Genomic DNA, 23293 nt, shown 5'->3' with positions numbered 1-23293 from the left:
GTGGACATTCCACACTGCTACGAAGAAAGCCAGTCCTCTCTGTCTCTCTCTCTCTCTCTAGGACGAGCAGTTCTCGACTTCCTCATCTTTATCAATGTACATTTTAGTGCGCTACAGATGACGGGAAATTCTACATTGCCATGGTTGTGCGAAAACACAGGCGGCTACACGAACATCGGGTGTGCGACATCACCTCCTGGCGGCGTGGACGGCGTGACCTGCGGAGTTTTGAAGAGGTGCAGCAGCAGACGGCAGGTGAGCCGAGCTCCGGGTTCTGCGTCAGAGTCTCCGCACACAGCTGCACGAGGAAACACGACGCGTACGTAACACGTTTAACTAATTTTGCACCGTACGTAGCCAACCGTGCTAATCAGAGGTGCGGGGGAAGGACTATAAACTATAGGTCTCTGTGCGAGTCCATGGATCTCTGTGTGAGCATTATGTAGGTATGTTGAACTTCTTTCGCACCGTGCGTAGCCGACCGTGCTAATCGGGAGGTGCGGGGGGAAGAACAATCACAAAGCTCGCCGGAAATGTTCGAGGTTCAAGCCCGGCGGCCGCACCGGTTAATACTGTGTGCGTCGTAACCTCGAAATAAGCGGTGTCTGTATCATGGTGGGCGTTAAATATTCCGTGAAGTTGTGATAAAAAAGAGTAGTTCGCGATTGCCTCGCGTCACGCTTCAAATTTTCCAAATCCTGAATTAATTTTACGATTTCTTAAATGAGACAATCCACAATGCAACATCGCCCCCCCCCCCACCCCCCCTACTGGCAGAACATGCTTGTGATGGGCAAAGCAGAACTCTACAGAAATAGAACATGGCAGGGTAAGTGTTGTACAAATAATTCGGCAAAAAATAAAGTTGCACTGGGTGGAACGTGTGTGCCCAACGGAGGAGGGCCGAGTGCCAAGGCAGCCAATGGGACGGTCTCCACGTGTCAGGTGACCAAGGGGAAGACCTAAGACCAGACGGTTGGATGCTGTTAGGGGCAGTTCTTGCAGGTTGTGTGTCTCCTGTGCAAACATCTGTGAGATCTGGCAGAGGGCATAAAGAGCTGACGACGTGTGGTGGCATCAACGGCAATGGAGTGCCACGGTGGCAGAATGCAAAATGTTAACTACCACACCCAGTATACAGGAGGTTGTGGGTTCGATCCGGATCAAGACGCCTATATATTTGGAGTTTGCATGTTCTCCCCGTGTTCGTGTGGATTTTTCTCTGGGTCCTCTGCTTTTTCTCTCCACATTTAGAATCGACGTGCGTTTAAGAGTATTTGGCTGCTATACATTTTCACGTGATGAGCCATGAGCTATCGTTTGTGGCCAGGTCTCTTATGAAAAAGAGAGATATATATCTCAGTTGGCCTTATCTGGTAAAATAAAAATAGTTTAGTTTAGCCATGATGATATCTTCATCGAGTGGCAACGATTTGAGCCACAAGGCACTGGATATGGAGTGGGGGGGGGGGAATCCAGTGGGCACCACTCACCGGCGAGGAGGGAGGGCAACGCCACGTGCTGAATGACGTCCTCAAGCGAGAAGCTCTGGCGAGCGATGAGGATGGCGATGAAGGTGGCTAGCGAGTCGTGGAATGACAGGTCGCTCACCTGCACGGCCAGACAGGAGCAGTGCAGTCGACACCAAGCGCCAGGAAACATTTCGTAAGAATATTATTTCACAATCGCTGGCGATGCATTCAATATGAGAAACGTGGTAAGGCAGCAGTAAAGCGTGACGGATGAGAGTTCTGCCTGGTCCAAAAAAACAGGATTTGATAGAGTGTCTGATTAACAATGACTGGCGGACAGAGCACACAATCCAAGGCAGTCACGTGACCTCTGCCTGTGATCCGATTGGAAGATTCCAATCGAATTGCCACGATGGAAAGCAGAGATCGCATTTGCGAAGATTTGGGCAGCGATATTTTTTGAACTGCTCAGAAAATATTTCCCTGAAATGTCCCTCGGGTAGAATAAAAACGTACCTAACTTGAAAACTAGACAATCACAACAGCCAACGAGAATACAAACAACTGCTGGATGGGAGGCGATCCTATGTTGGTCGTGATAGTTGTTTGAATCTACTTCACAACACTGGTTGATACGGGAAGGTGAACGAGGAGTGAGACACCACTTTTAGATATCACTTGCCACTCATGTTAGCCGTGGCCAAGATTCGAACTCAGGACGTGAGGTTGAAAATCACATGAAGCCTGAATAGTGCTGCATCGACATAATTAACCCCATGTCCCTTCACTCACCTGGACAATACGGTTCAAAAACGTGACAAATTTAAAAAAGATAAATTAACCCTTTCCCATTCCGATGACGTACGTGTACACGTCATCAGTTTCATCAACGAAAATAAAAAAAAAAACATCATCGGTACGTCTTCAGGTCGGAAGACATACCGAGGCTTCCACAAGGACATGCGGGAGGGCATGTGGCACAGTTTGGCGCAAGCTATCGTAGAGTGTGGTCTTGTCGCTCCAGTTCTCTGCGGCGAGTACAACGTGTTTAAAAACAACTGCGCTGCTACGCCTCTCGAAATAAAAACAACGCCGAGCCGCCCGCGCGTTCCCAGATTCGGCGGTGAACGGGGGACCCCCCACACCCAGCAACTTGCAGACGTCTCGGGAACGGCAAAGGGGTTAACAACTCACGTCAACGCTGCACAGGAGGTCATTGAAGCCGCAGCCGTGGTTGGAGGAGTAGCAGAGGGCCTTGAGCACCCCCAGCCACTCGGAGCTCAGAGTGGTGCAGCACGCGGTCAGCTCGGCGCACAGGTTCCCCACGTCGTTTATCCTTCGCGAATGAACGCCAACGAAGACCGAACCAAAACGGGACGCGCGTTTCAGAGGCCTGTCAGTAACGGCCACTCCCTTGCGAACAGCACCCGACGGATCATCACGACGACGTACAATCAACCCCCCCCCCCCCAAGGGTCGTCCAATTGGCCTTCCAACCGTAAGTTGCAATCACAATTATCAAGTCCTGAATCGAAAGGGCTCCGTTTAAACTCATTATAAACACTCGCCCCCAAGCCTGATCCACAATACCTCGTTGATCTTGTCAAAGAGCATCAACCATCATGCGGACTCCAGTCACCCTCGCAGCAACAGCGCCATTTGGCTTAGCCGTCGAACAAAGACGGTGACAGCATCGCGTGCGCAGACGCGCTTCTGCGGCCGTCTGGAGTGCTCTTCCTTACGATATTAAGAAGCCAATGGAGCTATGCACTTTTAAATAATCTAGATTGAAAACTAATTTTTTCAGAACCGCCTTTTTGCGTTAAGTGGTCCTTCCCCCGCACCTCCGATTAGTACGGTTGGCTATGTACGGTGCGAAAGAAGTTCAACATGCAAACATACATCCAACGTCTTAATCCTGATATGAAACATCAAACAACTCAATAGGGAATCACTCCAACCCCTCCGCTGCTCCTATTACCCCAATAACTGTACCCTTGACCGGCCTTATTTATATCGCCCCAAAGCTTCCTGCTATCGTAAGCTTGTGGTTTTTACACCCACCCAGAACTTGATGCGGTTTTCATCGTAATCAGTTTAACGCTCAAATGAATGAGCTTTACTGAAACTATGCGGGCTACGTAGGGTGGGGCGGCGGGTGGGGGGGGGGGTATACGCCCGGCGCGAACTCACCGATCCGTATCCTGGTGGCCCGTGCAGATGTGCATGAGCGCGTTGCACACGAAGCTGTAGCGGTGGACCGCGCTGTCATGCAGCACCTTGCCGAGCAGCGAGTAGTTGATCTGCGTGTCCGGGTGCTCGATGTAGTCCTGCATGAACTCGGGGTCCCACAGCAGGTTGGACGTGGAGGGCGTCACGCTGCAGTAGATGGTTTGCTTCACTTTGGAGCAGGCGCCACTGCGGACACGGGGAGCGACACCGCCACCAGGGCCGTCACACTGCTACCGCCACCCGCAGCCGCCACAAGCCACTACTGCAACGGACACCACCACCACCACAGCCGCAGCTACCACAGTCACTACAACCACCGTAACCGATGTTATATCAGTTGCCACTGACTGCTGCATCGACCGCAACCTCCAAAGCCACCACAATCACCGCAACCGATGCTCTCATCAGTAGCTACTGCTGCATCAGCAACAACAGCTGCAACCACCACCGCCATCACGGCCACATCAGATACCACAATTGGCAGGTGGTCGTGTGGCTCTGGGTCAAACACTGGTGTTGGGCAAGGGCATGTTCAGACGTGCATTTTGTCAATCTCCGATTAGCACGGTTGGCTACGTACGGTGCAAAAGACGTTCAACATCCATACATACAAACTCCAGTCCCTTGGTTGGAAAGCCTTACAAACCAGCGGCATCGGCAGTAAGCCAGGACGACAGCTGCCTTGCACCCTTCTCACCTTAAGAGGTCCCCAAATTTGCTCTTGAGGTGGCTGCAGGACACGCACAGGTCGTACAGGTACGCGAGAATGCAGCGCTCGGGGGAAGAGCAGTCCGAAGGGTTGGCCACGTGCTTCACCACGCCGCACAGCCTGCCGGAATGTAAATGTGAGTGTGGCGATGACAACAGCAAGGGTGCCACAGTGGCGAGATGTTAACTACCTCGCCTGGTATACAGGAGGTCGTGGATTCATCACTCCGCACGGCCTGCCGGTGCGCACACCGAGTGGGGAGATCATGACGGCAAAGGCGCGGCACATGGGGGTGTTTAGTTGTCTCTTTTACACTTGTATACATGGATGTTGAACTTCTTTCGCACCGTACGTAGCCAACCGTGCTAATCGGAGGTGCGCGGGAAGGACAACATAATTCACCGTAGTTGATTAAAAGCCCACAACGGAAGCTCACTGAGAAGTGGGATCTATCCTGTACAAGGACAATGGAGTTAAAAGATGCGAGATGATGATGTTGATGATGATGGAATACACAGTAAACTCTCGATTTATCTGAAATATTGGGGGAGGCCTGGATTAAAAAAAACAGTTAATCGAAAACCTCAGTAAAATTAAGCTGTGAAATGTATATGTTTCATAGGGAGTGAAGATGTGTCATCTGTGTTTATTGCTTCTTGAAGAGAAATTGGTCGTCCAGCTGACGTGTTTGTGGTCACATGGTTAATGAGCCACTGACCCCCAACGAGTGAGGAGCAGCTGATAATTATTAAACCAGCGTGCAAGTAAACATTAATATTATTTGGTTGTGTGTGCGGCTGTGATGGTGGCTGTACGGACAGCTATGATAGAGACTATGACAGCACCAATATGGGAGATGGTGGCTGTATGGGCAGCTGTGACGGAGGTTGAAATTGTTGTTCTGACGGTGGCTGTATGAGTAGATGGTAGCTGTACGGACAGCTATGACGGGGAGTGTGATGGTTGTCAAGCTGTATGGGTGCCTAGGGACTGTGAACTGTGGTGACCGAGCCTCTCACCCCTCGAACACCTGCGCTGTCTGGTCTGGCCCGAGCAGCAGACAGGCGTGGTAGTGACGCAGCACAGCCACGATGCACAGGCACAGCCCCGTGGTGTAGCTCCCAGCCAGGCTCGACGACTTCAGCAGCAGCTCTGCCTCCACTACGCTCAGCTCATTCAGCAGCTGCAGGAGACACAGCAGAACGCATGCAAGCAGTAGAACCGTGCCCAGGGACTGCCCACCTCCCACCCACCTTCTACCACGCTCAGCTCATTCAAAGCAGCTGCAGGAGACACAGCAGAACGCATGCAAGCAGTAGAACCGTGCCCAGGGACTGCCCACCTCCCACCCACCCACCTTCTACCACGCTCAGCTCATTCAAAGCAGCTGCAGGAGACACAGCAGAACGCATGCAAGCAGTAGAACCGTGCCCAGGGACTGCCCACCTCCCACCCACCTTCTACCACGCTCAACTCATTCAAAGCAGCTGCAGGAGACACAGCAGAACGCATGCAAGCAGTAGAACCGTGCCCAGGGACTGCCCACCTCCCCTTCTACCACGCTCAGCTCATTCAAAGCAGCTGCAGCAGATACAGCGGAAACGCATGAGAGCAGTTGAACTGTGCCCAGCGATTGCCTCCTGTTACACGTTCGACTCATTCAGCAGCTGCAGCAGACACAGCAAAACGCATGCGAGCGTTAAAACCGTGCCCAGGGACTGTCTCCCCCCCCACTACCACGCTCAGCTCATTCGGGATCACCGTAAATTCTGTGTCCCCTTCCCTTGTTAGGGTTCATGCTTTGTACCTCGGGAATCTTGTAAAAAAAAGTATGCAATTCAGCAGGCAGCCAAGAAGGGAGGGGGGGGGGGGGCAGCACCTGGATGACAAAGTCGATGAGGCCGTGGATGTTGAGAGAGTGCTCCATGATGTCGAAGATGAACTGGATGTGCTGCACCAGCGGCAGGTGGTATGACGTCCCCGATGCGAAGCTCGTGATCTGCTCGAGCACATTGCTGGCGACCTGATGAACACAACAATAATAATACTTACATTTTATACATAGCGTCATGCATGCCGACAGCATCCCACAACGCTGTTCATTAATTACATATGAGGACCAAATGCCATCTCTCAGTGGTTGGCTACGGACGGTGCGAAAGAAGCCCAACAAATACAAAGATCTCCGTATAGCCTGAACGACTGTTGGGGCAAGTGCTGTTAGCAAGTAGCACCTACGAAGGCCGGCAAGGCAACGCGAGATGGACAACACCACGCCCGTCCGCCTTTGTCTGCCCAGTGGCGATGTTTTTACACACCACACTAGGTACACATTTGAGGCTGAGTCGACCTAGGGGAGGCCCAGGACCTGCTCAGATAATCGTCACCGGTGTTGGCCGCGAGCGGGAATCGAACTCGGGTCACCGGGTTCATCGCGCAGCACGCTAACCGCTACACCACCTCTCCACCACCGCTCCCCCTCCCCCCATACACACACACGTACACACCAAGCAAATGAAAACCCCACTACCGGGCAAAGTAAAAAATGAATAAACAAATTAAGAAGTGGCACCAAAACAAAAAGCACACAAAAAACAAAAGTTACCAATACAGTGACACGAGATGGCGCACCAGGCTTCTACAGAAGCTGCAACTATCCACTGTTAGAATAATCTAATCATCCCACCTGTGTGTCATTGCTTGGCTTTGATTAATTGAATACGAGCGCCGGGATAATTCACGACGTTTTTGAGCAGACCAAAACTTTCAACAAGTGTGTTGTCAAACACCGAATAATCCACGCACGTTAGAGAGTGCATGCCTGTGGGTGCAAGCTTCCGCTCCTCCTGAAATAAGAGACTTGTTTAACAGACTGGCTCACCAGCTTGTTTCCAGGAATTAATTTACAATTCGTATTCTTTGGTTGTTTCGGTAAAGTCACGTAGGTATAAAATAAAATAAATCAAGACGTTTCGATTGCAACATCATGATCACGACGTTTTGATTGCAATCGATATGTCGTGATTTATTTTATTTTATCCTCATCATTATGATGATTGCTTGTGTTGCAATCGAAACGTGATTTATTTTATTTTATACCTACGTGACTTTACCGAAAGAACCAAAGAGCATGGATTCCTGCAGTCACGAAAGCTTCAAATCTAGATGCAATTTGTAATTTATACGTATTAATATTTAGTGACTTGCTTAGCTTTCCTATACTTTGCACAACTATCTTGTTTTCGTACTGTCTGCTGTCATAACTTCCTGACCCGCCCCCTACTGGACATCTGTGAAAACGAGCTTCATAGTCTAAATCAAGATTCTGATTCAATACGGGGGATCTTTGTCTTTGAAACTGTCACCCTATTGATGACTGGCAAGCGAAAATGGTTAACCCCATTTGTGGAGAGAATCAGATTCAGAATATTTACTTATCCTGGAGGAATCTGATGAGCTCGGAAGATCTGTCCCACAGATGTCGAGTTGTTTTCACAGATGCCCAATCGTACACACCGCTGGCCACAAAGTGTAATGTGCTTGTGCCAGCGCGTACCTGCGAGGTGACCTGGTGCTGATCGAAGTAGGAGAGCTGTTGGAAGCGAGAGAAGATGCCTTCCAGCGTCGGGAAGGATTCCGGCTTACTCCTCTTGCTCTTCTGATTCTCCTCCCCTGTAATGGCACAACTTCGGCTCGCATCCGCCACGCTGCACAGTCCGGCCGACAAGACCACAGCTTGGGCGACAAGACACAGCCTCGGGCGGCAGGGCACAGCCAATTCGGTAAGACAAACCAGCTGTTACTAAAGCTGAAAATATACAACCCAGCTGACATGACACAGCCCAGCTGACAAAGCATGACAAGGTGGTTATGCACAGCCCACGTAATAAGACATGTCCATCTGACAGCACACAGTCATGCGAAAAAGCATAGCCAAACAAATGACAAAGCATTAAAAAAAGCTGGTTGAGTCGGCATGCTCAGCCATCGCACAAAACTCTGGTCATCCCCGCAGCGGCTTTTGGCGAACCACTGAACAAAGACGGTCACGCATGGCGAGCTTTCAGATGCACGTTTGCGGCCGTCTGGAATGCCCTTCCTTCCAATATTAGGGAGCCATTGGGAGCTATGCACTTTTAAATCATCTACATTGAAAACTCATTTCTTTGGAACGGCTTTATGCGTTTAATTTATTGTCCTTCCCCTGAACACCTGCGATTGGCTACGTGCGGCGCAAAAAGGCCAAAAAAAAAACGTACGTACACAGCCAGTTGATGAGACGGGTTGTTCAGAAAGACAAACGGGCCACAGTCCAAAAGAGCCACAGTCCAGGTGTGACGCAGGTAAGCGATCCCCGGCGGTGCCGGTCACCCTGCAACCCCCCACCCCTCACCGGTCTCGGCCGTGCTCTTCTTGTTAAGGATCTTGAGGATGTCGCGGGTGATGCGCTTGATGTGGTGCCGCGCCTCGTCGCGCTGGCGCCCAACGCCGTACAGCACAATCAGCCGCTGGTTGCACTCGTGCACCGACGACTCGTCCTGCGTGCGCGGGAGACGCACGCACGCGGTGTAGGGACAGTTAGCGCGGCGGAGGGATGGTCAGCGCGGCTCACCGCTAATATCGTTGGTGCAAGTGGGGATCCAGCTCACCTGCACAATGGGGAAGTGCAGCGCATACTGCAGGTGGCGGGGCAGCTCGTGCGTCGGAGGGAAGATGGGGTCCAGGGGCTTCTCCTTGCGAAGGGGCTTGTCCTCTTTGGTCTGCGTGGGTTTATCCGACGCCGGGCTGGGCTTGGGCTCCGAAGCCAGCGGGTCCGTGTCCAGAGGAGAAAACATCTCCTTCCCATGCACCACCCGCACAGAATTTCAATAACAAGCCCTCGAAGCCGGGCTTTCAGTAGGCCAGAATTGTGGGTATGCCCGAGAATTGCGAAAAAGAGCTTTGCTGTAGAACCCCTCCCGTAACGACCACCCCCGTTGACGACGGCCCTCCATAGAGCCCAATGTGTAGTGTCTAATGTAGTGTACATTCGTGTATAATGTAGTGTAGTGTTTAGCAGTGTAGTGTATGCTAGTGTAGAGTAGAACCCCTCTCGTAACGACCACCCCCATTAACGACGGCCCTCCATAGAGCCAATGTGTAGTGTCTAATGTAGTGTACATTCGTGTATAATGTAGTGAAGTGTAGAGTAGTACAGTGTGTAATAGTGTAGTGTGGTGTATAGTAGTGTAGTGTAGAGTGTTGTATACAACAAGAGTATGAATCCTTGCAGTCACGAAAGCTTCAAATCTAGAATTAGTGTAGAGTAGTGAAGTGTATAGTAGTGTAGTGTATAGTAGTGTAGTGTATAATAGTGTAGTGTATAGTAGTGTAGTTTATAGTAGTGTAGTGTATAATAGTGTAGTGTAGAGTAGTGAAGTGTATAGTAGTGTAGTTTATAGTAGTGTAGTGTATAGTAGTGTAGAGTAGTGTATAATAGTGCAGTTTATAGTAGTGTAGTGTATAATAATGTAGTGTAGAGTAGTGTAGCTTATAATAGTGTAGTTTATAGTAGTGTAGTGTATAGTAGTGTAGTATATAGTAGTGTAGTGTATAGTAGTGTAGTGTAGAGTAGTGAAGTGTACAGTATTGTAGTTTATTGCAGTGTAGTGTATAAGTGTAGTGAAGTGTATAGTAGTGTAGTTTCGAGTAGTGTAGTGTATAATAGTGTAGTGTAGAGTAGTGAAGTGTATAGTAGTGTAGTGTATAGTAGTGTAGTGTATAATAGTGTAGTGTATAATAGTGTAGTGTATAATAGTGAAGTGTATAGTAGTGTAGTTTATAGTAGTGTAGTGTATAATAGTGTAGTGTATAGTAGTGTACTTTATAGTAGTGTAGTGTATAATAGTGTAGTGTAGAGTAGTGAAGTGTATAGTAGTGTATAGTGTAGTGTATACTAGAGTAGTGTGTAGTAGTGTAGTGTATCGTGTATAGTAGTGGTGTATAGTAGTGTAGTGTATAGTGTAGTGTATAGTGTAGTAGTGTAGTGTATAGTGTATAGTAGTGGTGTTTAGTAGTGTAGTGTATAGTGAATAGTGTAGTGTATACTAGAGTAGTGTGTAGTAGTGTAGTGTATAGTGTATAGTAGTGGTGTATAGTGTAGTGTATAGTGTAGTGTATAGTGTAGTGCATACTAGAGTAGTGTGTAGTAGTGTAGTGTATAATGTATAGTAGTGGTGTATAGTAGTGTAGTGTATAGTGTAGTGTATACTAGGGTAGTGTGTAGTGTATAGTGTATAGTAGTGGTGTATAGTGTAGTGTATAGTGTAGTGTATAGTGAAGTGTATAGTGTAGTGTATAGTGTAGTGTATACTAGAGTAGTGTGTAGTAGTGTAGTGTATAGTGTAGTGTGTAGTAGTGTAGTGTGTAGTAGTGTAGTGTATAGTAGTGTAGTGTATAGTAGTGTAGTGTATAGTGTAGTATATAGTGAGGTGTATAGTGTAGTGTATAGCGTAGTGAGTGGTGTATAGTAGTGTAGTGTATAATGTATTGGATAGTGTAGTGTATAGTGTAGTGTATAGTGTAGTGTATAGTGTAGTGTGTAGTGTATAGTGTAGTGTATAATGTAGTGTATAGTGTAGTGTATAATGTAGTGGATAGTGGTGTCCTGCCTCCATAGAGCCCAATGCCTTCGCTTCCCGACCATTCCCCTGTTAACGAAGGGCTGTTTTAGGTACAGTAAATATCAATTAATACATTGATTAACCGCGTTCATTTTAATATTATTTGTTTACAATGCTGTAAGTATCTTTACGTATTAATAGCAATTGCTTAAATATTATAACATACGCTTTTTGGGTGAAAAAGGGTCACGTTCGATGCTATCGGAACAAATTAAGCCTTCAACGTGTATTTCCAATACTCGCTTAACGACCGGTTACGTGGAACCAATTAATGGCGTTAAGAGGGGTTCTTCTGTGTCGCTCACATTCCCCCAGTATAATTAAAGATTCTGATAAAGTGTCAATAAATAAATACATAGAGAAAAACATCAACTTATAGGAACACTGTTCCCACACCAATCAAGCTGCTGGGAGGAGACTGATTTGTGTATTTAAATGGAATTTGGCAAAAATGTACACTTTGATGCCATAGTCATCCCCTTGGTGTTAGTGCTTCGATATATATTGTTTAACTTTACCTTTAAGTTAATCTTATCAACAAAATAAATGCATGAAGTCGGTCAGGATACCTCTGTGGCTCTACGCGTTCAGTGAGCCTCAGACTTGTACGGTGACGAGATGTTAACTACCTCGCCTGGCATACAGGAGGTCGTGGGTTCTATCCCGACCCTGGAGCCTGTATATTTGGAGTTTGCATGTTCTCCCTGTGGTCACGTGGATTTGTCTCCGGGTCATCAACTTTTTCCCTCCAAAATTAGAAAAATGTATTTAGATTATTTGGGTGATATAAATATCCGCAGAAGCCACTTTGGCGGGCTGTCATTTGTCACTTTAGAGAAAAGGGGCTATATAGCTCAGTGGGCATTAAATGGCGATGGTACGTGACGAAGTTTAAACTGTACGGCAGTGTGTTATTTATAATTAAATTGTAAATATTTAGTGAATTCTTATTAAGTCTGAATGCAGTACCTAATGTTGTTATTACTTATCCAAATATAATGGGGGTTTTTCTTTGCAATTATTTTACGACATGCAATACCAACCCGGAGGCCATCTGTGGAAAAAAAGGGCACTAAAGGAATAAAGACACGTGGTAAATAAAAACTGTGATAGACCTAATCAAATAAAACACATTTTGTGCAGTCACTTATTACCTCAGCCGAAAATAGTGAGTTTAATTGTGCAAGTACAGTAGACTCTCGATTATCTGCGTGCGGTTTGTACAATTTGTAGATTTTCCCTTAAGACCAAATTAACAATCTAAAAACAGTTACACATTGTTATTCTTGTAAATGTGTATTACAAGTCACGTGCTTAAACGGAAGAAATATGTCCTCCGGTTAATTCGCAATCCATGTGATTGCCTCTACAGTACAGTAGTTGCATATCTTGACAAAAGTGGGCGGAGTTTGATTGATGTTGATTGGCATGGCTCTGCTATCAAACTTAGCGGGCCAAGTCTTCTGCGTGGGAGCAGGAAAGTGTTGTAACTGAGCACGCGCATCGATCGGTCGATCGTTAGTATTAATTATAAATCAAAAGAGTAACAATCTATATTGTCAGTTATGCTTCAATTTATATCTACATTTAGTGTTTTTTTGGCATAGACATGCACGGGAAAAATGGATATTTGTGGATTATCCACAATTTTCAGTTATCCGCGGCCGTCCTCCCAGCCATAACACGGATAATCCAGAGCTGTACTGTAAAATTAAAACATACCATGAAGTCAGTCGGGAACTCAGCCTTGTAGTCGCTCTTGTCCAAATCATCAAAGAGAGTTGTTGCCCCAGAGTCCATTTCCATGGACTCAACCATGCCAGACTCCTGGCCAAAAACACACCAGATATCCGCATTCATTTCGGTACCCGTGGACAACAATGGGCAGACGCCGCACGTATATCTTGCGCCATACCAAGGCACTGTAGGTCTTCTTACGGTCACCACCCCTCACAGGCCAATAGGGGGGGCGGCCGAGAGAGTGAGCGAGAGGGGTGGTGGTTAACCTGGGGTAAACCCCCCCGCCCCGGGTACCCCGTGACAGGAGGGAGAGACCCCAGACCCCCAAGGGGTGGGGGATGAAGGCTAGGGGACAACGGTTCATTCCCGACCCTTCCAGACACTTCTGGAAGGTTCGGGGGAAGGTGTGGTTAGGGGCGAGGTAAGCCCCAACTGGTGTAAAAAAGCAAGTCCTCTTAACGGGACCGGCAGTGTTCGTCCACTCAAGACCCAAAGACATCTGAAGACGAAACTAGCACCCTGGGACCCTCAACCGAGGCTCTTGTCAGAGCCAGGTTGCAGCGGACCAGCGGTGAGACCCGTACCCTGGCTAGGTCGGGTCAGTCTAGCCTCCCCTAGCTCCCGTAGCGGAGGACCCGTCAGAGCGTAGCCCAGAGTCTGTAGGGCATGCTAGAAGGGAGGCTGTACCTCCCTTAGGTTATCGGGTGACGGGGCCGTACCCCGTAGTGTTACAGGGGCCATAGCCGCAAGTGTTACGGCTATTGGTATTATCGTTTATTGTAATAAACGCGTTGCCTCCAAAAGAGAAGTCTCGCTCAACATTTATACCCCCAATATTTGGTGCCAGAAGTGGCCAAGATTACTACCTAAGATCGAAATGGAATCGAGAAGCAAGGCAGTACGAACCAGGTCTCCAGAAGATGCCGCCGACGACGCATAAACTCAGGGTCTGCGGGGCCCGAAAGGGGGAGAGGGACAGACGCCGCTGGCTGCGCAGCACACTGCTCGGCTGCTCAGCGGGCCGCCGCCGCTGGGAAGAACGCGCCAGGCGGCGCATTTTCGGCTCGCTGAGCTGCTCCACGCCGCGGCGTCCCTGCTGGACGAGATAAACCAGGGGGAGTCGGCGGCGGTGGAGGACGAGCAGGCGGAGCCGCTCGGAGCTGCGGCGTTCACCATCGCTGCCGGGGTTCCCGCCAAAAATTCAAAGACCCCCGCCATTGGCTCCGACCAATCGGGGGGTGGCGCGTCATCAGCGCCGCGACTGGACAGTGGAGCCGCCATTGGCACTGTACGCGACGCCACGGCCACCTCAACACCACTCCTGCCGGAGAAGAAGTCGAGAGCACAGCAGCGCCTGCCCGTCCTGAGATAACTCTGCGGCTGGAGACGATTGGGCCGCTTTTGAGCGCCGCGTCATGTCCAACGCAGCCATGACAGGCTGGTCGGACGAGGAGGCGCTCCGGACCCTCCCCGCGGCGCTCGACGACAACGTGCTGGCGGCGCTCATCTCCATCCCACCGGCGGACCGCGCTACGCTTCAGCAAGCGCTACGGCAGATGGCCGCGGTATTCGGACCGCCCTCACACATTCGCCAGCTCTTCGACGACAGGAAGCGCGAGGAGTCGGAGACTCCCCTCGCCTATCGCTGCTCGTTGCTGGCAAGGGCGGCGTATCCGAAAATGGACGAGCAAGGCATCGACGCACTGGTGATCCACAAGCTGCTCGGCTCGCACGGGAACTCCGAGTCGTCGTGAATGCTGTCGACGACTCAGACTTCAGCTCCCTTCAGTTGCCAGGTGCATACAGTGTGCTCCTCCGGCGCGACTCACCCGCACCGGTGTGCTGCTACCACCGGATTACTTCAGGTCATCGCCTCTGTTCCTGGCAAGCGTTGGAGGTCGGGAGATCGGCCGCGATGGGACGCGGATCGCAGCCAGAACAGGACATCACCATTGCGGGAGCAGGGCATGACGACCTGCTTCAACTGCGGATTGCAGGGCCACGTCGCTTCAGGCTGCCGGGCTCCACGACAGTGCTACTCCGGGCCTACATCGTCATCCGCCAGGTCACCCTCCTCGCCGCGGCACCTCACACACATGGCTCGTAGGTTCACCTCATTCATCCCGCCGCGACCGTTCGGATTGTGCGTCGGGTTGCGCGGGTTCAGATCGCATTCGTAAACCTCTCGACCCAGCAGCAACTTCGGCTGGGATATTGTTGGCCCCGTCAAATACGGCAGTACGAGGCTTGGAACTCGTGGGGGCGCAGACCCTGGTGTCCGCAGACAGAGAACCGTTTTTACAGGTTCTTAACGCCGGGTAAATGGCATCCGTTGTACCCCAGGGCACGGTTCTTGCCCATGCGTCGCCAGCACTTCGCGACGCGTGTGTCGTCGGTAGCATTGCAGCGAGACCTAGTCCGATGCCACGTTCCGAACCGGATGTTCAACGGGTTGACTCCCTGTGCTCGGACTCGACTGAGCTCTCCAAGTCACAGCGCAGAAAATTGCGGTCTCTCCTCCTGAAATTTTCGGACTTTTAGCAACGGAAAATTCGACCTTGGCCGCACAAAACTGCTAAGTCACCACATTGACACGGGGAATGCTACCCCTACAGGCTCAGTCCTGCAGAGAAGGACCACGTTCGGCTGGCCGTTGATGACATTCTGGCAGCCGACATTATTTCCCCATCCACTCGACCATGGGGTGCGCGCCCATAGTTCTCGTTAAAAAACACGACGGAAGCTTGCGCTTCTGCATCGATTTTCATAAGCTGAATAAAAGTCACTGTCGCCGATGCATACCCATTGCTAAGGATGGACGACTCACTTGACGCCTTAGCCGGCGCTCGGTATTTGTTCACACTTGACCTCCTGTCGGGATTCTGGCAATTGCCATTGGACGAGGCGTCTCAACTCAAAACGGCTTTCCGCACGCCGCAGGGTCTGTTTGAGTTCAATCAGCTCCCGATGAGCCTCCATTCTGCGCCAGCAACATTCCAGAGGTTAATGGAACTCGTTCTGGCCGGTTTGCTGTGGGACTCCTGTTTGAACTACCTGGATGACGTCATCGTCTTCAGCCGCACCTTCGACGAACACCTCAAATGGTTGCATGCTGTTTTTGAGAAAATGCGGACTGCAAAACTGAAATTTAAGCCACAAAAATGCCATCTTCTGCAAAAATCTGTGCGTTATCTTGGGCATATTGTTAGCGAATCTGGCATTGCAACGGATCCCGAAAACACTAAGTGCGTCAGGACATGGCCTACCCCCACGTCGGTGGGAGAGGTGCGAAGCTTCATTGGGTTCGCTTCATACTACCGCTGCTTTGTCGCGAAATTTGCCACCATCGCTAAACCGCTCCACGCCTTGACAGTGAAAGGTCAGAAGTTTAATTGGGGTGACGCTGAGGAGGCCTCGTTCCGGGCACTTCGAAAGGCTTTGGTTGACACGCCTCCTCTCCGCTATCCCGATTTTTCTGTGCCTTTTAACCTTGATACAGATGCGAGCAACACCGGTATCGGCGCCGTCCTGTCACAAGTCATTGATGGGGTTGAGCGCGTTATCACATACGGTAGTAGTCCTCTCACACGACTGAACAACGCTACTGTGTGACACGCCGCGAACTGCTGGCGATTGTCTTCTTTGTCCGCATGCACCGGCCGTATCTGTACGGGAGAACGTTCACGGTGCGTTCGGACCATGCGGCTTTGCAGTATGTCCTACGCGTTGATCAGCCATCCGGCCAGTTATCAAGGTGGCTAGAAATCCATCAGGATTTCTCGTTTCAGGTCATGTACAGGAAAGGCACCCAGAATTCCAACGCGGATGCCCTGTCTCGGTTGCCAACGGAGCTCGGGTCGGTGCAAGCGGCCCGTAATTGATTCGGCCCCGCCGCTGGCAGCCTCGGCTGATGTGAGGCCTCAAGAAGAGGCCGCCAGCCCAGTTCCAAGCGACGCAGTGTTGCACCTCGAGCTGGCCATTTGGGGTCGTCTTCAGATTGAAGACAATTCATTGATCAGGATGTGCCGCCGGGCCACTCAGTCAGACAAGGGGGTCGATCCGGAGTGTTTGGCGCCCGTCGTTCTGAGGGATGGCCTACTGATGTGCCAGGATGACGCCGCCGGCAGACACGTTCTCGTTGTTCCCACGACTCTCCGCGGGAGGATTGTGTGGGCCGTCCACGACCGGCTGATGCACCTGGGTGTGCATAAAACCTTAGATACCATTCGGAAGGACTTTTTTTGGCTGGGCATGGCGGCGGATGTCGCCGACCTGTTAAAGGGGTGCGTGCAAGGGGTGCGTGCAATGCGCACAATGAAATCGCCCGGCAAAGCCCTGTCGGCCACCGTTACAGTCAATAAAAGTTTTGCGGATCAATGAGCTTGTCGCTCTTGACATCCTGGGGCCCTTTCCCACCACCCCTCGTGGATATCAGTTTTTGTTGGTTGGGGCAGAATACTTCACACGTTGGCCCATGGCCTGGCCTCTCCCCAACCAATCTGCGACGGCCATCACGGAAGCATTCTTCAATGGATACGTAATGGATAAGGGGGCGCCTGAAAGGCTGCTTACAGATCAGGGGAGAAATTTTTCTTCTAAATTGCTCAAGGACGTGTGCTTCCTGCTTGGCACTCGAAAGGTATGCACGTCTCCATACCATCCACAGACAGATGGCATGGTGGAGCGGTTAAACCGGACACTTGCGACGATGCTTAGCCACCAGGTGAGCGAGTGCCAGCAGGATTGGGACTTGGACATTCCTGGCGTGCTGGCCGCTTGCCACATGGCCCCCCACGCTTCGACCGGCTACTCGCCATTTTACCTTATGTACGGCACGGAGCACGACCCCCCAGTTGACGTCCAACTCGGTGTGACTCCACCTAAACAACCTGCTAAATTGTCCGACTTGCTTCGCTTTAGCGTCGAGAGGCCGACCGAAGCACGAGAGGCTGCTAGAATTAATTCAGAGGCAACGAAAAATGCTAGCGAACGCCTGCAGGCCTCCCGCGTATCGGATCACAAGTGGCAACGTGGCTCCACTGCCCTCAGGTCCCTGTGGCGACGTCCCCCAAGTTGGCTAAGCTATGGCGAGGGCCCGTTGTCATTGTACGTGTGGTTCGGCCCCAATGCGTGCAGATTCGGTGGGGTCGCCGCTGCTGGCACGTGCATCCGTCGCAACTTAAGCCCTTCTTTGTTTCACACGCTGCCGATTCATCTTCACTTAGTCCGGGCCGCTTGTGTGAGGTGTCCGACGCGCCGGGTTGTGTGGCTACTGATGCGGAGCAACAGCAGGAGTTCTTGCCCCCCTCTCCAGGCGCCGCATAACTGACGCCTGCACCAGCGCCGCTGACGTCTGCTCCACCAAGCCCTGCCAAGAGGAGCTCCCCTGTCCCCCCGGACACTCTACCCAAACCGCCCTGTGCCACACCGCCGTCGCCGGCACCCCTGAGTCCCGCCGGCTTGGGTGAGGCCGCGTCCGTCGGCGGCCCGGCCATGAAGACTCGGTCCAGGACTCAGAGATTTTCTTGACCCCGCCCCCCCCCCCCCCCCCCCGACGCACACATACGCCCCACGCACTCCACAATGAGTACAACCCACTTGTTCGTTCGTTTTTTTCTGCGCTCTTTGGGGGGTACTTGAACAGTGACCTCGGGGGGGGGGGGGGGTGGGGATCACTTCTTCACACACCGTAAACTTACCTTGTCGTTTTTTTATCTATTGCATATAGTGTAAATTTGTACAGGTGGGCTGGGGTATTTATATTGGGTCGCTTACCTTCCCCGCCGTTGTTGTTATTTATGTTGTTATAGTTGAGGCTCGCGTACCTGGTTCATTGTTGTACCCTTCACGATTATTGCCAGCTGGGACGGCTGGGTGCTACGGAGGGGGGAGTGATGTTGCGCCATACCAAGGCGATGTAGGTCTTCTTACGGTCACCACCCTCACAGGCCGATAGGGGGCGGCCGAGAGAGTGAGCGAGAGGGGTGGTGGTTAACCTGGGGTAAAACCCCCCCCCGGGTACCCCGTGACAGGAGGGAGAGACCCCAGACCCCCAAGGGGTGGGGGCTGAAGGCTAGGGGCCAACGGTTCATTCCTGACCCTTCCAGACACTTCTGGAAGGTTCGGGGGAAGGTGTGGTTAGGGGCGGGGTAAGCCCCAACTGGTGTATAAAAGCCGGTCCTCTCAACGGGACCGGCAGTGTTCGTCCACTCAAGACCCGAAGACATCTGAAGACTAGACCAGCACCCTGGGGCCTCAACCGAAGCTCTTGTCAGAGCCGGGTTATAGCGGACCAGCGGTGGGACCCATACCCTGGCTAGATCGGGTCAGTCTAGCCTCCCCTAGCTCCCGTAGGGGAGGACCCGTCAGAGCGTAGCCCAGAGTCTATAGGGCACGCTAGAAGGGAGGCTGTACCTCCCTTAGGTTATCGGTGACGGGGACATATCCCGTAGTGTTACAGGGGCCATAGCCGTAAGTGTTACGGCTATTGGTATTGTTATCGTTTATTGTAATAAACGCGTTGCCTCCTAAAGAGAAGTCTCGCTCCACGTTTATACCCACAACATATACATCATAACTATTGTTGACATTTTCTCATCACAAACCGCCGGTAGCAAAATGAAGACTATTCTATGGAATTCAAAATGGTCCCGCCCGCCCCGCCTCTCTCGTCTCTACTTTCCTGAGCCAGTGGTAGACATTCCATAATTCTGACAGAAGAGATGTCCGTCAATAGACCAAGCACCACTGACTTCCCAGAAAAGTGTTAATTATTTAATCAAACCCGATCCCCGAATTGTCATCTCCATGCTTGAGCACTTGGCCCAACAAATTGTCGGGGCAAGTGCTGTCAGTGAGCACCTATGAAGGCCGGCACGGCACACAAGGGGGTGGGGGTAGCCAACAACATGCCCGGCCACCTTTGTTTCCAGAGTGGGGATGTTTTTACACATCGCACCAGGTACTCATGTGAGGCTGACTCGACCTAGGGGAGGCCCAGGACCAGCTCAGATAATCGTCACCGGTGTTGGCCGTGAGCAGGAATCGAACTCGTGTCGCCAGGTTCGTAGCGCAGTGTGCTAACCGCTACCCGACTGCTCCCCACCGCATGGAGATGACACACACACCCATACGCATTTATTTTCATAAAATGTTAAACTGTCTTTACCCCTTCACTTAGGTTCTTCCTCCATTATCTTCCCCTCCCCATATAAAAGTACAAAAATACCCCGCTTGCGGTCCCCACTTGGGTGGGGCAGTGAGACCAAAATCTCCCCCTTCTCTAAACCGAGGGGCACAGAGTTCGTGACCTCTGTCCGCGGAGTTTCTGTACCCCTCCTTCCGTCGCGGCTCATGCACTGTACCTGGCTCTTGAGCTTTGGGTAATGACCGAAAGGATGAGATCACGGGTACGAGGGGCCGAAATGAGGTTTCTCCGCAGAGTTTGCCAGGCTCGCTCTCCGTGATCGGGCGAGGAGCTCGGTAATCGGGGAGAGCCTCAGAGTCGAGCCGCTGCTGCTCCTCCGGATCGAGAGGAGCCAAGTTGAGGTGGTTCGGGCACCTGGTAAGGACTGTCCCCCCCTGGAACTCTACCGGGCACGTCCCACTGGGGTGAAGACCCCGGGGGCCGGCTCAGGACATGCTGGCGGGACTATGTCGCTCAGCCAGCCTGGAAACACCTGGAAATTTCCACGGGAAGAGCTAGAGTCCGTCGCCAACAAAAGGGAGGTCTGAACCACCTTACTCAACATTCTGCTGCCGCGACCCTCACCAGGACAAGCGGACTGAGAAACGAACGATTAAAAAAAAAAATCACAGTGAAACAACTACCAAAGAAACACCGGTCACCTGCCCGACCACTCAGACCTCACCTCTTTCATGTCGGACGAATGGTGCTGGGAATGCTGCATCTTTCCCGAACCGTCGGGCACCGTGTGGGGGTGCGGCGACGGCGTTTGATGCCCGGCTCCCCCCACGGAGCCGGAGCAGACCCCTAAGGCGCCCCCTCCTCCTCCGCCGCTGCCCGGGCCCCCCCCCGACGACGACGAGGTGGAGGCGGCCGCTGCGGCCGCTGCGGCCGCGGCGGCGGTGGCAACGGCGGCTGCGGCGGCCGCGCCACCCCAGGCGAGCTCGCCGCGCGAGATCAGCGTGCACATGTAGCCGTCGTGCCAAAAGACCTCGGCGCGCATCAGCTCACAGAACAGCAGCACCAGGTTGGAGAATTCCATCTTCTCGCTCTCGTTGCTTGGGTCGGCTGCGGAGGGAAGGCGACCATTTAAAAAAAAACGTACGGCTCTGGGAGGTGTTTTGGTGTTGTTTTTTTTTTACAGTGCTCTAAAGGGGTAGAGTGACAGTTACTCTAAAGATGAACACGGAACTGCGGTCATCAATATTTTTTTTGCTTTTGCAGACCGTTTAAATTTTTTTTAACACTGACCCAAGTCGGTTTAATACTGAACATTTTGGTTGTCACCAACCAATAGAATGAAACCCAGCCCCCTAAGGGCTTGACAACAGGAAAGGGCGAAAGTGGCGATTTTTTTTTAAATCTCAGTTGCCGAGCAAGTTGCAGGGTGGGGGGGGGTCCCGTTCACCTCTGTATCTCGGAATGCACTAGCGGCTCAGTGTTCATTTTATTTTGAAAGGCATAGCGACACTGTTGTTCAAGACATTGTACTCATCGAGTGTAGCAGCACGACTGCTACACTCGATGACAGCTGGCGCCAAACTGTGCCACACGCCCCCTCCTGCATGGCCTTGTGGGAGTCTCGGTACCGATAAAGTTATTTATTTTAGTTTTTCCTTCCCGGTTTCATTTTGATGATGTACAACGTACAACGTACATCATCGGAACGGGAAAAGGGTTAAGCCGTCACGGAGACACACACCACAACGTCAGCGAGCGTCACAACTCCGTCACGGGCGGAGGTGTGCCGCGAGCGGCAGACCAAGCGTGCGACTCACTTATGATGGGCGCCTGCGTGTCCAGGAAGCGCAGCAGCACGTTCTGGAAGACGGGGAGGCTGGCGCCGGCCAGTGAGCCCGACGAGATCGATTCCTTCTCGTCCAGCACCTCCGACTCACCGCAGCGCTGCTTTTGGCAGTAGAAGTGGGGTGGGGGTTGGGTGGGATGCGGGGGGGGATTTGAAAACCAGCCTCACAGAACATATACTGTGCTTACGAACGTCGGCAGCATGCTTAGGCTGCGCCGTGTCACTTACACACCCGGCCAAATAAATGACTCCACTGCTACGCACATCCGATTAGCACGGTTGTCTATGTACGGTGTGAAAGAAGTTCAACATACATACATACTACTTGCTCACGGTCTAGGAGCCATCGGTCGGAGCACTTCCCAAGTAACGCCAAAATGTCATCACCAAATTTTGCCAACTTCCAGTCACCGTGGAGCTCTGATGCTATTTTGTAATGTCCTCGGAGTTCTGGGCTAATTGAGGGGTGGGGTCCCCGGTTTATCCGTTAGCTCCACAAAGACAAAGACACAAACCTTTGAGCCCGCTTTACATTTTGAGTGCAGAACAATTCATATTATTTTACAACACACGCGGTGTGTAATATTAAGGTATAAGGTAACTTAAAACATTTCCAAATAAAAAATGACTTCCTTGGTCTGGACGTAATTTGGCGCGAAAATGTTTATACAGTACTAAACTGGCACGTGGCATTTCTGGGAAGCATGCAGACACAGCAAAGAAACAATTCGACTTTGCTGGGCATGCTATTCTAAATTTGACTTTCAGGAGTGTGATGTCCCCATTATAAAAAATAAACTGTTGGGGTCTCCCCAAAATACTGTTATATGTGGGATACTGTATGTTCAATCAACATTATTTCGAGAATACGGTGTAGATGGAGGCACGCTATGGGTGTACGTCTCGTGTTAGTCACAGCACCGTGTACGTACGTATGTGGAACTTTTTTTTGCACTGTACGGAGATAACCGTGCTAATCAGAGACGCGGGGGGAAGGACAACAAACTAAACACAAAAAGCAGTTCTAAAGAAATTAGTTTTAAATCTATATTTAAAAGTGCGTAGCTCCAGTGGCATCCAAATATCAGAAGGAAGAGCATTCCAGATGGCCACAGAAGCGCAATCTGAAAGTTCGCGATGCGGTGACCGTCTTTGTTCGACGGCTAGCCAAGAGGCGCTGCGCCTGCTGCGAGGATGACCGGAGTTTGCATCACGGTTTATGCTCCTTGACGAGATCAGCGAGGCGTTGTGGTTCATTTGAGGCAAGCACTTTGTGTGTGTGTGTGTAATGAGTGCATGTCTGGTGGGCCGCCACCCCTCAACTCACATCGGCCTCCAGCTCCGCCTGACGCTTTTCGAGAAGCCGCGCGACCACCAGGGCGCGGTGCTTCCCCGATCGCTTGCAGCTGACGGCCCACTCGCAGAGCAGCGTCACGATAGCGTCGTCAGGCATAGCCACCTGCCAGACACGGGCGTCGCACAATC

At 51.4% G+C, this 23293-nt stretch overlaps 1 protein-coding gene across 10 annotated transcripts in view; it reads right to left on the bottom strand.

Moving 5' to 3' along the window:
• The window catches only part of LOC116954405 (mediator of RNA polymerase II transcription subunit 12-like protein), an 88703-nt gene that overhangs the window by 27455 nt on the left and 37955 nt on the right, over positions 1 to 23293 (bottom strand). For 7 of the 10 annotated variants that reach the window (XM_076052333.1, XM_076052326.1, XM_076052332.1 and 4 more), the window contains exons 11-24: positions 23136 to 23267; positions 21780 to 21909; positions 20687 to 21069; positions 12798 to 12902; positions 9063 to 9251; positions 8807 to 8951; positions 7970 to 8085; positions 6293 to 6436; positions 5433 to 5596; positions 4402 to 4533; positions 3666 to 3890; positions 2667 to 2808; positions 1494 to 1611; positions 194 to 298 (exon numbers count right to left, since the gene is read on the bottom strand). In XM_076052333.1, the coding sequence (XP_075908448.1) occupies positions 194 to 298; positions 1494 to 1611; positions 2667 to 2808; positions 3666 to 3890; positions 4402 to 4533; positions 5433 to 5596; positions 6293 to 6436; positions 7970 to 8085; positions 8807 to 8951; positions 9063 to 9251; positions 12798 to 12902; positions 20687 to 21069; positions 21780 to 21909; positions 23136 to 23267 (2230 nt within the window). The remainder of the gene's footprint in view (positions 1 to 193; positions 299 to 1493; positions 1612 to 2666; positions 2809 to 3665; positions 3891 to 4401; positions 4534 to 5432; positions 5597 to 6292; positions 6437 to 7969; positions 8086 to 8806; positions 8952 to 9062; positions 9252 to 12797; positions 12903 to 20686; positions 21070 to 21779; positions 21910 to 23135; positions 23268 to 23293) is intronic. The other 3 variants (XM_076052335.1, XM_076052330.1, XM_076052329.1) reach the window with 3 other exon arrangements.

Source organism: Petromyzon marinus, chromosome 55 (genome assembly GCF_048934315.1).
Source record: "Petromyzon marinus isolate PM22_M1 ecotype Great Lakes invasive population chromosome 55, UKy_Petmar_22M1.pri1.0, whole genome shotgun sequence".
Taxonomy (NCBI): Eukaryota; Metazoa; Chordata; class Hyperoartia; order Petromyzontiformes; family Petromyzontidae; genus Petromyzon; species Petromyzon marinus.
The sequence above is the reverse complement of the archived record's forward strand: the minus strand, read 5'-3'. Positions and strand labels throughout refer to the sequence as shown.